This window comes from Mustela putorius, unplaced genomic scaffold (assembly GCF_011764305.1).
Source record: "Mustela putorius furo isolate JIRA1106 unplaced genomic scaffold, ASM1176430v1.1 tig00537227_pilon_pilon_pilon, whole genome shotgun sequence".
NCBI lineage: Eukaryota > Metazoa > Chordata > Mammalia > Carnivora > Mustelidae > Mustela > Mustela putorius.
Window position 1 is genome coordinate 21,463,723 of NW_025422368.1, and position 12,605 is coordinate 21,476,327.

Genomic DNA, 12,605 nt, shown 5'->3' on the forward strand with positions numbered 1-12,605 from the left:
CATGTTCCTTGAGTTTTGATGGAATGCCTTTCACTTTATACTGTGTTTTTAATTCTAAGGCTGGTGAGCCACGTACAGGAGTGTTGTATCACTGAGATAGATTCATTAGGGCAGTGAATAGGAAGAAGCGATCTATTCCCCTTATTCTATGTAAAAGTTAAGACAAAGCTAAACTTTACTAAAGACCCATACTCAGAGAAAAGGACAATTCTTAAAAGTATTTCTATCCAGATATTTGAAAACAGATCTATTTAAATTCTCTCCAGGTGTATGGTTTTGGGTCTTTCTGGTGTGCTCAATTCTTCTCCCACTCTCAATGCCATTTTGGTTTAAAAATACACTACTACATTTACATCCCATGACCAAAAGCCTTGGAACATTACGGAAATGGTAATTAAGCGCTATGTTGCATGCATCCAACAAATGCTGATTTCAAGAGACTACACAAACAGGATTCTTTTAAGTTGTTTTATTGATGGCAGAAACAAGTGTGTAATTAAAGATTTGATGAGGAATCTGCAAACAATAATGTGTCTATTGCCAGCAAAATACAATTATCCCAGGTTCTTTAGACACTACAAATATAGAGCTCTTTCACACCAGATGGTTCATATGTGACAAAGCCGTTTTAGGAGGTTTAATTGTGCTTCTACAAAACCTTCGAAGAGTGAGGTAGTTTCCTTTACCCACATTGTTCTCCACATTTCCACTACACTTTCAATGAGTTTAAGTCCTTTCACACAACCTGTAAACAGTTCTTCCAGAAGGCCAAGCCTTCTTTACAAAGCGTTCTCCTTGATTTTCCTTAAAGAGGATTTCAAGAATTACTACACAACTAGAGAAATTTGAGAGACTGAAAGGCTGGGCGTTTTCATTGCAATTAGATTTAGACGCACGAGAACACATTCTAAAAATTCCATAGTTAAGCTGATACACTCCTGTTTCTATCTGTAACTTCTGATTTAAAAACTACTTCCTCAAACTACTTATTTTCTCTCAGCCACCACTATCAAGCAAATGCAAATTCTTCACAACAGTGGGTTAGGCTCCGTTTATTAGCTACTTGAGTCCACTACAGAACCATCATTCATTCTCAGAGGTCACCAGGGAAACATCTGCAGAATTTATAGATACATCCAGATTAGCTAGCTTATTCGTAAGAGTTCATTCAAAATCTACTTACACAGTCATACAGTTGAGAGAATTCCTGCACTCTTCAAAAAGTTATCAATGAAGTAAAAATTGAGGCAGATACTTGCATTCCTGCGTTAACCCTGAGAATGACTTTAATGACCACTGTGAAATCAACTTGGGGAAACTGCAACATGATTTTAATTTAAAACTAAATGTCAATATTCAGTTAACCTTCACCAAGGAAAATGGGATGGTGGTAAATTGTATTTTTAAGGGAGGGGAGGGGGCAGGGCAAAAGGCACAATCTACTCCTTGTACTTATTTTTTCAGTCTCAAGAAGCTTCACAAATCTTAAATCGTTGAAGAAATGACACAATAGATCTTACAGATGGTTGCAATTATACAATAAAGTCTTACCTAAAGTTGTAGTAAAGTGGTTTCCATGTAACAAGAGCATCAGACTATTACCTCAAGATCAAGGCCTAATTCTAATGTCTGAGGAACTGGCCACTCTATTTAGCCTGTTCCTCATTGGCACTATTTGTATTTGGCACCTATGTTGAAAGTTGAAGGTGCCTATGGCTGGCAGAATGAGGAAAAGGTTCTCTGGACAACACTGAAGCAAGTTTGATCCCCCCCCCCCAATCCTTCCTCTACCTTGAGTACTTCTGACATCTCTAACTAAAAGTTTCTTTCCCCCTAATTTAGTAACAGGCAAGCTAGCCATTGTGAAATGGATGTGCAGAGAAATCCATCAATGAAACCCGATTTCAATTCATTCTCATACCACAGCTTATCGTCAATTCTTACCGTCCCACCAGTGGATTCTGGAAACTGGACATTGTGCAACCCAAGTTCCAGGCCTTAATAACAAGGTGTATGGTGGTAGGAAAAATATAGCTCCAGACAGAATACGATTGCTTAAGACTTCTGTCATTTTACTCACCAGATTTTAAAGACTGGTTCATTTCCAATACTGAATTTCATGCCTTTACCATTCACTAATCCAAATATATTTACTTATATTTAATCCCAGGGAATTATTTACCCACAAATGCTATTATATCTTGTTGACTTTTTAAAATCAAGCCTCCCCAAATTAATATCTGAGAAGTCCTGTCATAGAGTATGTATGCGGAAGAGAAAAATCACTTTCTTCTAGCCTTAAATTTCTTAAAGTGTGTTTTGGCAATGACGAATATGATAATCTCATTGCAATACCTTAAATGGTCTTTCTTTTAAAACCTCAAACCATGAAAAATCATTGTTATATTACTCTTCCACCTGTGATTTTTCTGAGTACCTGGATTCATCATTTTCAAGCTAACACTCTAAACAGTTTGATTCATTATAGATATTTTCCAGAAAAACACATCCTAGGAATATTTTATTTCAATAATCCAGACTTTGAGTTTAAGACAAGAAAAAATGCTCTAATTTAAGGTGATCTTTTGTCAGATGAACTACGACAAGTTAACACTGCTCCAAAGAAGGTAGTTAACAAAGGCACTAGATAGGTTGGCAGTAAGCAGTAAACCAAGAGGGAATTCACACCATGTAGGCAGTGGCTAAATAACCTCTAAATACTAACCCCACTGAGTAGTTTCACACTAGAAGGAAGGAAGGAATGAAAATAGGGACAAATTTCCTTTAAAAAAATGAAATGAAAAAGTTCATTGTGATTTCTTGATGAGAGATGTGTTCTGGCTGTCATCTCCTTACTATCTAACTGCATTAAATATTTCTTTTTTTATCTAAAAATTTGCTTAAGTAGTAGAGTATCAACTCCATGAATATAATGTCTATGTGCTATTTATTTTCTAAAACTAACTTCCTAATCCCTATTTCTAGTTATGTTAGATTCAAATTTGTGAGTATACAACATTTATCCAACTAATTGACCAAATGAACTATAGTGTTTATGATGTTTGTCATAAGTAATGCTTATCAAATAGCTGGTACTCTTTGTCTCCTTTGGGGGGAGATACCTGGAAAATAGGTGAACAAATTCTATTTGTGGTAAAACAAAGTGACAGCTGCTATAAAGTATCCACGAAAACTATTTGTGAGCATTACTATTTATAACTTAAGCTTCTGCATAGCCACATAAGAAGAAATCCACATTACAAAGAATTCTTTGATCGCTTTTAGCATCAGAACATGAAATAGGGGATGCTTACAATGTCTCTCTAAAGCCCTTCGCTTTAGTTTCTCTAATGAATCCGGATTGCCTTAAATGTTTTAGATAAGATAAAGTGGACAAGCATTGTCACTTTCTGCTTAAAATACATTTTCCCAATCATAATGGTAAACTGAACATATACTTTCAAACAGGAATTTTGTAAGGAAAAAGAACACAGTGACTGAGTGCTGAGTGGGAATGGGGAGCATAAACTTATTCTGGTGCCTGATTTTATAGCTCATCTCCCCTAAAGTGGAGGGAGCTGATCCTACCACCTTAATGAAGAGGCTCCTACCATTCTTTCCACCAAGATACACTCACTAATCACCTCAAGTGTTCAAGAGTGCTGATGTGAGGAAAGCGAGACCCCTCGTTTAGGTACAATCACATCAAGCGATAAAATGGATACAATGAAGAAGTTAATTTATGGCTCTAATGTAGGCTTCTCCTAACTCTGGGAGCGTTGACTCTGCATGTCATGTAGGTGGTGTTATGCTGTGCTATCTTGCTGACCCTTTTTTTTTTTAATGGTAATATTTTGAGAAAAGAATAGAGGGTATTTACCAAACAAAACAAAACAAAATAAAAACAAAACAAAACCCATGATTACCTAACAAGTTTTCTCTTATTTCTTTCCCTTTTTTCTTCCTTTGTGTTTTTGAAAGCAAAGGTAAAAACAGGTATTAGTGTATTCATTCCTGCGGGTTGCAGGTCCCAGAGAGTGAGCCACATACCCTTGCAGTGGCTGGTTCTTTGGGTGCGTCATGAATGGAATCCTTAATAAATCACTGTAACCAAGAACATTTCTAAGAGCAAGTCTCTTTAGGAAATGCCCAAGTTTTGTTTATGTCTGAACACTTCATTTTAAAATCCTGGTTTCTACCCATGTGTTTAGGAAAAAGCTGACAAACTTGGTCTGAAATGTAAAAACTGAAAAAAAAAAAAGTGGGAGGAAGAGAACATGCAAAATAAGTTAATCATTATCATTCTAAGTGCCACCAGTTCTGTTTATATTCATGCACATGTGAATTGTTGAATCTCATTTGATCAACCCAATTAAACATTAAATAATTGCAGCCAATTATGCAAATATCAGCAACAATATTAATTTGTTGATCTTTTTGAGCAGATTAGCCTCACATGTTCCTAATGCTAGACTATCTTACGCCATAAATGATCAATTAGTGTTAGGATAACTAAGTCTTGAAGAATGGATAATTGCCTAGTTATAATGTGTCACTCTTGCTGTATTAATCCACTGCAATTAAACAAATAGTGCACAAGGAAAAAAGATGTGCAGATGTTCCTTTTAAATCTATTTAACAAGTTAGTGTCAAGGTCAATTTTCTGTCTTATTACTTAAAAGAGAATGGCAGATTGTGTTCTCTGTTTTAGGAGACCTCCAGTTTTTTAAAATGTATATCTTCGTTTTCACTCCATCTGGTAGAAAGGGCTTAAAATGCTCTTAAGGTTTGATGAAAGAAATTATAGAGACATAATGTCAAGACATATTGTTCTCTAACTTCTACGACGGACATGTGTTGCCATACTAAATTTAGAGATGCAAAGTATAAAATGTATTTATGGCAAACAAATGATTTCCGTTTGTCATAGAAATGTGAGTCTAGTTATTAAGTGCTACTTGACAGGTTAGAATTACCTTTAAGTCTTTTCTGGATTACTCAGTTAAAAATGAGGTCACGGGATTTAGCCAAGGCAAGTGCATACCCTTAGAATTCAGTGAATGTGTGTAGAGGACAGTTAAAGTACTTGAGGCCTGAAAAGAACAGACTCTTCCAAGATTTCAGTTCACCAATTAAAAGCCCCCCAAAAGATATTTTTACTATTCCTTTTTATCTTATACTTTCCTAATTTTCATTTTACCATTCCTATCTAAAAGGACCCTATGGCTGAAAGTCTTGGAAAAGAATCAAAGCCCCATTTGCTATGTTCTGCTAAATGCCTTAAGGAAATTTTTCTAACACATCAAACTTTTAGAATGTTTTTTTTTCCCTTCCTCTGAAAAGAGAATGAAATATGATCAGCAAGATGAAAGTTATTAGAACTGAGGGAAACCAGAATATAATGTCTGAGAGTTGACCTTCCAAGGGTAAATGTTTTCTAGCAAGATCTGACTTTCCCCTAGATAAACCAGGAATCAATTCTAACTCACAACTCCTAAATGAAGAAAATAACATCTAGAATTGCTCTCCCTGGGCCCTAATCACGTGATCATCCAATCCCCATTCAACAGAAATGAACACCTAAAAAAGCAAAGTATACCTCTTTGCTTTCTACCGAAAAGCTAGAGATGAGGATTTATTTTGTACTTAACACCTAACAAATGTCATTTCCATTTGGTTGGTATGATAGCATGACCTTGCTGGAGCTGTTATTTCAATTTCAAGACAGTTTTCAAATACGAAATAAGCCCTCCAACAAGCTAGGCCTTTGAGTATCTCTAATGACTTAGTAGTCCCTGGAAAATAAAGCAAATATGAGGTACGTGTGCACAATGTCAGAATCAACCATGAATTCTAATAAAGAGGTTTCATAATATAGAAACAAAGGTGGTACACTTCTATAGAAGCTAAATGTTATTCATTATTTAATGAGTATCTATTATATGCCAGGCAGGGGACCGCAAAGATCTCTCAGACACAAGACCCTCCGTCTTGTACTGGAGCCTGACAAACAGCCAATTACAACACACCGCAGAAAGGGCAATGGTGGAAATGTGCACAAGTCTTGCCTCTGCACAAGGAGAACTTGGAGCAGACTGTGACAACATCAGGAAGAAGGGGAGAGATTTACCTTGAGATGGACATTGTGGGGTGGGGCTGCAAACAAAATGTGAAGGGCAGAGAACTAGTTTTTTGAAGTCTTAATTATAAAAAACAAACAAACAACAACAACAAAAAACACCAAAAACCGAACCATTTTCTGAAGATGAAGATACATCATAGGAAATGTTACCCAGGAAATTTACTCAGATCAGTTTTCAAACACAAACTCATTTGGTTGAGGAAAATGTAACTTATGCTAAGGAATAAACAAATACAGGTGTATCTGAGTAAAGTATTAAGGGAGGCACTACGATTATTGAGGAAAATTCTATGCTATATGGCTTACATGATCATCTTTCCAAGAGAAGGTAAAGTAAGCTTCTGCTACCAAGTTTACAAAATAGCTCTTGATTGCAATTCGTCTTCTCTAGCATGAGGAAACAATCACCCAGGTAACACCGACAATACAAACTATACTATGCACAACTAAAAACAGGTAACTAAAGAAATCTGTCGTAATTCAGCTGCAACAGTCTGTCTCAACAGCACACAGATGATATCCTGTATTTTCCATTCACGACACTATGATTGTCCAGTCGCTCTCTTCTCTTCCGTACTATAACAAAAAAGCAAGAAAACATGTTTAAGTGCAAAAAGCTAACAGTGCAGAAATCGCTTTCCAACTCATTAATACCACCAACATTGTACAACAGGTATGCTCCTGTTTTGAACATTAAAAGCATATTCACATTAAAAATAGGATTAGAGAGAAAGCATCAGATATGTGGAAAGAATCACAAATTTTTAAACTCAGAACTTATAGCTGGTATAGGTCTTGAAGTAATGCCTTTTTATTACCATTCCATATTTAGCTTCTGCTGTCCAAATAAAGTAGCTGAGTTAAATTTAATTCCTGTCCTTACTCCGAAGAAGTGATGCTCCAAGTGTATCCCATAGACCAGGAGCATCAGTATCACCAGGAAACTTGTTTTAAACCCAAGCTCAGACTTCACTGACTCAAAAAAGTCTGGGGGTGGGTCCCAGCAACCAGGCTTCAGCCAACACTTCCAGGTGATTCTGACGCTAAGATTGAGAGTCACTGCTCTAAAAGCCCCTTTCTCAAGAGTGTTTTGTGTTCACAGAGGAAAATATTATTTGGACAAGCCCTGTGGCTCTGAACAGCAGCTCTGTTCTCGAAATTAAAGTTGTTTGTGTTATGTTAACTTTCCAATTTTTCTGATTCCTTCAAAAGTTATGGAACTACATCGCAATCAAAATTTGATTATTTGCATTAGCAAGTGATTTGCTGTCACAGACCTGAATTTTCATATACTTAAAACTGAAATAAATGAAGATATTCCCGATGTCAGAAGTAGAAAGATAGTTTTGACTCATTTGTTCTTTCCTTCATGCATTCATTTCAACATCCCTGTGTGTAAATGAACTCTCACTCTTTGAGCAAGTACTGCCTGGAAAGGTAATGGTGCCAAGAGCTTTATAGACTGTTTTTTTTTAACTGAAATGGAATTTTATTGTATTAAATACTTTAAAAACAAATAGAACTTTGACTATAGTTGTAAGTCTTTTTCTATGCTTCATTTTAATACTATTTATTTTGTGTAAACTTGATTTGAATGTAATGATGATCTGGTCTACTACACCAAATTTAAGTAAACAAATTACACAGTTAACAGGTTTCGAACAGCTATGCGACTATGAATATTGTGTAATCATTGGGTTCCCACTCCTTTATCTTTATAATAGCTATAAAAATAACATTCAAACACAAACTCTACCAATAATGGAATCTGAAAAGTAAAAATTTACCTCTACTTCACCCTATACTCTTGCTTTTTAGAGGTAATAACTGTCTCTTTACTTAAAAAAACAAAAATTCTATTTTTAGTTCAGCTTGTTACTCCTTCTGCCTGTGATCCTAAATGTCATTCTTTTTTTTTTTTTAATTTTTATAAACATATAATGTATTTTTATCGCCAGGGGTATAGGTCTGTGAATCGTCAGGTTTACACACTTCACAGCCTCACTATAGCACATACCTTCCCCAATGTCTGTAACCCCATCCCGTTCTTCCAACACCCCTCCCCCCACAATCCTCAGTTTGTTTTGTGAGATTAAGAGACACTTATGGTTTGTCTCCCTCCCAATCCCATCTTGTTTCATTGATTCTTCTCCTACCCCCCTAACCTCCCATGTTGCCTCTCCACTTCCTCATATCAGGGAGATCATAGGATAGTTGTCTTTCTCCGATTGACTTATTTCGCTAGAGCTTTATAGACTTAATACTAAATTTATGCTCATGGCAACTGCAGAGAGCAGGTGCGACTATCAATCTCATTTTATGGATAAGAAAACTGTATTAGGGAGATTAAAAAACCTACTCAGGCAATTAGCAAATGGTCGAGCCCGGACTCTAGCCAAAGGTCTCTCTCACACCAAATTCTGTGTTCTTGGCTACTCTCTGGAATTCCCACCACATGTTCACACAACCACGTGTGTGGAGACGGACTTGGAGCATCTCTCCCCACCACCCAGAGTAGCAAGCCATTATGTCTGCCACCACGTGCTTGCCTAAATCACTCACATGATGTCCCCTTTTCACATGAACTGGCCTTTCAGTCCTAATATAAGTTCAGTTGAAATTCATACAAAACATTTGAAGTTCTGAATTGGGAAGAACTTTAGTGATCCTCTAAAGTGTAGGGGATTTGGGGCACCTGGCTCAGTCTGTAGAGCATGTGATCCTTGATCTTGGGGTCTTAAGCCTCATATTGGTTGTAGAGATCACTCAAAAGTGAAACTTTTAAAATAAATAAATAAATAAATAAATAAATATGCAGGGGATGAGTAAAATAAGCAGGGCTCTGGATTTTTACTTCAGAACAATTCCACTTTGATTGGCTTTGTATATTGGGATTCCAGGAAATATTTCTTTTGTAGAAAATCCTGCTGCTTAAAAATCAAGTGTGGGGGTGCTGGTGGTTCCGTCAGTTAAGGGTCTGACTCTTGATTTTGGCTCAGGTCACAATCTCAGGGTTGTGGGACCGAGCCCTGCGTCGCTCTGGGCTCAGTGCACGAGTCTGTGTGTCCCTCTACCCCTGCTCGTCCCCCACTCAGACCCTCCTCTCTCTCTCCCTCTCTCACAAATAAATAAATAAAAATAAAGTCTTAAAAAAATATCAAGTGTGAAGAGCAATGAACTTTTTAAGCCAATGTTCTCATTTTACATATAATGACATTAAAATGGCTCTAGAAAACTCTAAATCATAAGCCGAGGGCTCTTGCCTCTGCTATTTCTTCTATGTTACACACTCTATGTGCTATGTTCCTCTTGAAGACCTTTAGAGACCTCAAAGAGCAGAATCTGTTGGTAAAAATCCTGGAAGCCAAGAATGGGTCTACTTACAATCTTCTGGTATACAGAAAAAGAAGAATGAAGGAAGCCCAATGACTCTAAGTGACTTGCTGAATCCCTATGAGAAAGAGTTGCTTAAAGAGTGCGGCTTCCCACTATGAACTGCTGATTCATGATGAATGCTGGATAAAACATTCCCAAATTCTGCTTGATTGATAAATGGTGCCAACATGATTTAAGCTAGGATCAAAATATGTTTTATTTCTCGTACTTGGATTCCTATTAATACATTAGACACTTACGCCATTAATAACAATTGAGTGTCATCATATTGACACTTTAGCAGATCTATATTACCGTGATTCATGCCCACCATAATTTCATCTTGAATCTCATCAGTTAAAGTAAACTTGCTTCCAATTAGTTGTTTTAGTTTTATAAACAGTCAAAAATCAATTTTGATTACAATGAGTCATAGGTCATATCACTCCAAGAACCTACATAATCATACTAAGATTTACCCCTTGACTCCTGTAATTTATGCTTTTATGTAAAATTACAGCATTCTGAGATGCATCCAAGAGGTGATAATACAGGTCATTTATAATATCTACACCTAGGCAGTTAGCAATCAAACTTTTCATTTGGATGATAAATTATTCAATTTAATTTTTCAAAGCAAAATAAGTCAAAAGCAGAGGAGACAAATTTTAGTAGAAATAAAAATTATCTTGGGGCACCTGGGTGGCTCAGTGGGTTAAGCCTCTGCCTTCGGCTCAGGTCATGATCTCAGGGTCCTGGGATCGAGCCCCGCATCGGGCTCTCTGCTTGGCGGGGAGCCTGCTTCCCCCTCTCTCTCTCTGCCTGCCTCTCTGCCTACTTGTGATCTCTCTCTGTCAAATAAATAAATAAAATCTTAAAAAAAAATAGAAATTATCTTCTTTTCTCAGAAGTAGGTGTCCAGAGGGGGAGAAAGAACACATATGCCTGCCTGGGCAAGGCTGTCCTTATTGCATCATCAGGGTGATTATAAAACCACAGTACAGGTCAACACCTTGAACATTTGGCAGGTCTACTCTAAGTCACACTGACTTGACTTTGTTCACTGGAATCCAAGATGAAGTTAAAGCAACACGGCAAATCAGACTGAGCCTGCGTGGTGACATTCTGATCCTAACTATGTGATGTGCAGAAATTTCACCTTTCATGAATTCCAGGAAGAACACTACACCAAAACACGACTAACAACACGTTCGTTACTTCCCATTCAACATACATATGGCAAATAAGTAGATGGCCTTTGCTAAAATGCCTTTTACCTTCAACAGAAAGTTCTGAGCAACTTGAAAGGGCGATCTATGTGTCATGCATTTACTCTCTGCGATGCCAATAAAAATATAATGGGGGCTACCCCCCAGGTAACAATTTGCTGTTCTTGTTCTAAATCCTATTCAGTGGCCTGCAAAGCTCTGTAATCCTGGAACATGGAGAAGTGTGTAGTCGGGAACAAGCAGGGGCTGGGAAGCTGGTCAAGGGATGAGTCACCAAGGCAATCTGGCCCTGTTCGCTTAGTATGCATACAAAGAGGAGGACAACTCAGGACATCAGCAAGGGCAAGTGATGGGGAGGGAACTAAAAACTATCACGCTGTTCCACTGAAAACAAAAAAAATGCAAGACCACTAAATGGTCACTTATTCCACAAAGCTGTAGTCACTAATGGGGAAAACAGATTTATTTATTTAATTTTTTTAAAAAAAGACTTTATTTATTTATTTGACAGAGAGAGATCACAAGCAGGCAGAGAGGCAGGCAGAGAGAGAGAGAGAGAGGGAAGCAGGCTCCCTGCTGAGCAGAGAGCCCGATGCGGGACTCGATCCCAGGACCCTGAGATCATGACCCGAGCCGAAGGCAGCGGCTTAACCCACTGAGCCACCCAGGCGCCCCGGGAAAACAGATTTTTAAAAGAAGTTCCATCTGGTGGCCTCCAATCAATACAGAGCCTGCTCCTATCTCACTGGGCTTTCCTCTTCCTTATCTACTTAGGACCTCACCTCTCAGGTCTTTGCAATCCCTACTCCCCACCTTCTAAACCCTCAAGAGCAGCACTGGTAGTTACGCGAACACACCGTCCTGATACCTAAGACCCAGCGTCCAGCTTGTGTCTGATCCTGATAGCAGTCTTGGTATGTGTATTTCACTTAAAAAAAAAATCTAAAATCAGGACCTCTGAAAGTTCTCTTGAAAAAGTAATTTGGTATCAATCAAGACCTTCCTCCCACCTCTCCTCAGAATGTGTTAATATACAAGAGCAACACATTTCTGTTCTTCAGTATTTGTCTGGTATATCTCTCACTTGTTCATTCCTTCATTCATCGATGCCAGAAGCACCCCGGAGTCCATACTGTAGCCCAGGCCCCGCACTGAATATCGGGGTTACGAGAAGGAAATAAAACAGTGCTTACACTGAAACAACCTGGAACAAAGACAAGTGTGTGACTAGTTAAATATAAATTAAAGGCCATATGTGATCATTCCAGTTGCTATGGAAGCTGGAGGAAGAAGTAATATTTGAATGGATGAATAGGTGTTTGTACTGGGGCAGAGGGATGTTGTTCAAAAGAGATTTTAAAGGTTCCTCAAGGGTCTGTGTCTTGAAGGACAACCAATAACTTCTCAAGTGGGAAGACTGTAGAAGGTAGAGGAAGGCAGGAAGAAGCAGCCGAGAGCAGAGCATATTGGAGAACAGAGAAGACCCCAAATGTCAGGCACATAGGTGAATATGATGGTGAGAAATCAGACTAGCCAAGAGGCATGGGAGAGAAGAGATATTGGCAATATGGCTCATGTTCTCCAAGGTTAAGTCTGGTTAAGTACCATGAGACAAACCATGAGAGACTGTGAACACTGAGAAACAAACTGAGGGTTTTGGAGTGGGGAGTTGGAAGGGCTTGGTGGTGGGTATTAAGGAGAGAACATACATGGAGCCCTGGGTGAGGTGCATAAACAATGAATCTTAGAACACTGAAAAAAATAAAAAATTTTAAAAATATATAGATTTCAAGATTAAAAAAAATAAGTAACACAAATGTGTTTTTGTTTGTTGCTTAAAAAAAGAAAAAAAGAGACTG

At 37.8% G+C, this 12,605-nt stretch overlaps 1 protein-coding gene across 4 annotated transcripts in view; it reads right to left on the bottom strand.

The window, feature by feature from the left end:
• Positions 1–454: 454 nt before the first annotated feature.
• BCAT1 (branched chain amino acid transaminase 1) overlaps positions 455–12,605 on the bottom strand; it is a 112,476-nt gene continuing 100,325 nt past the window's right edge. For all 4 annotated transcript variants that reach the window (XM_004775995.3, XM_004775993.3, XM_045073366.1 and 1 more), the window contains one exon: positions 455–6,718. In XM_004775995.3, the coding sequence (XP_004776052.1) occupies positions 6,677–6,718 (42 nt within the window). In that variant the 3' untranslated portion in view covers positions 455–6,676. The remainder of the gene's footprint in view (positions 6,719–12,605) is intronic.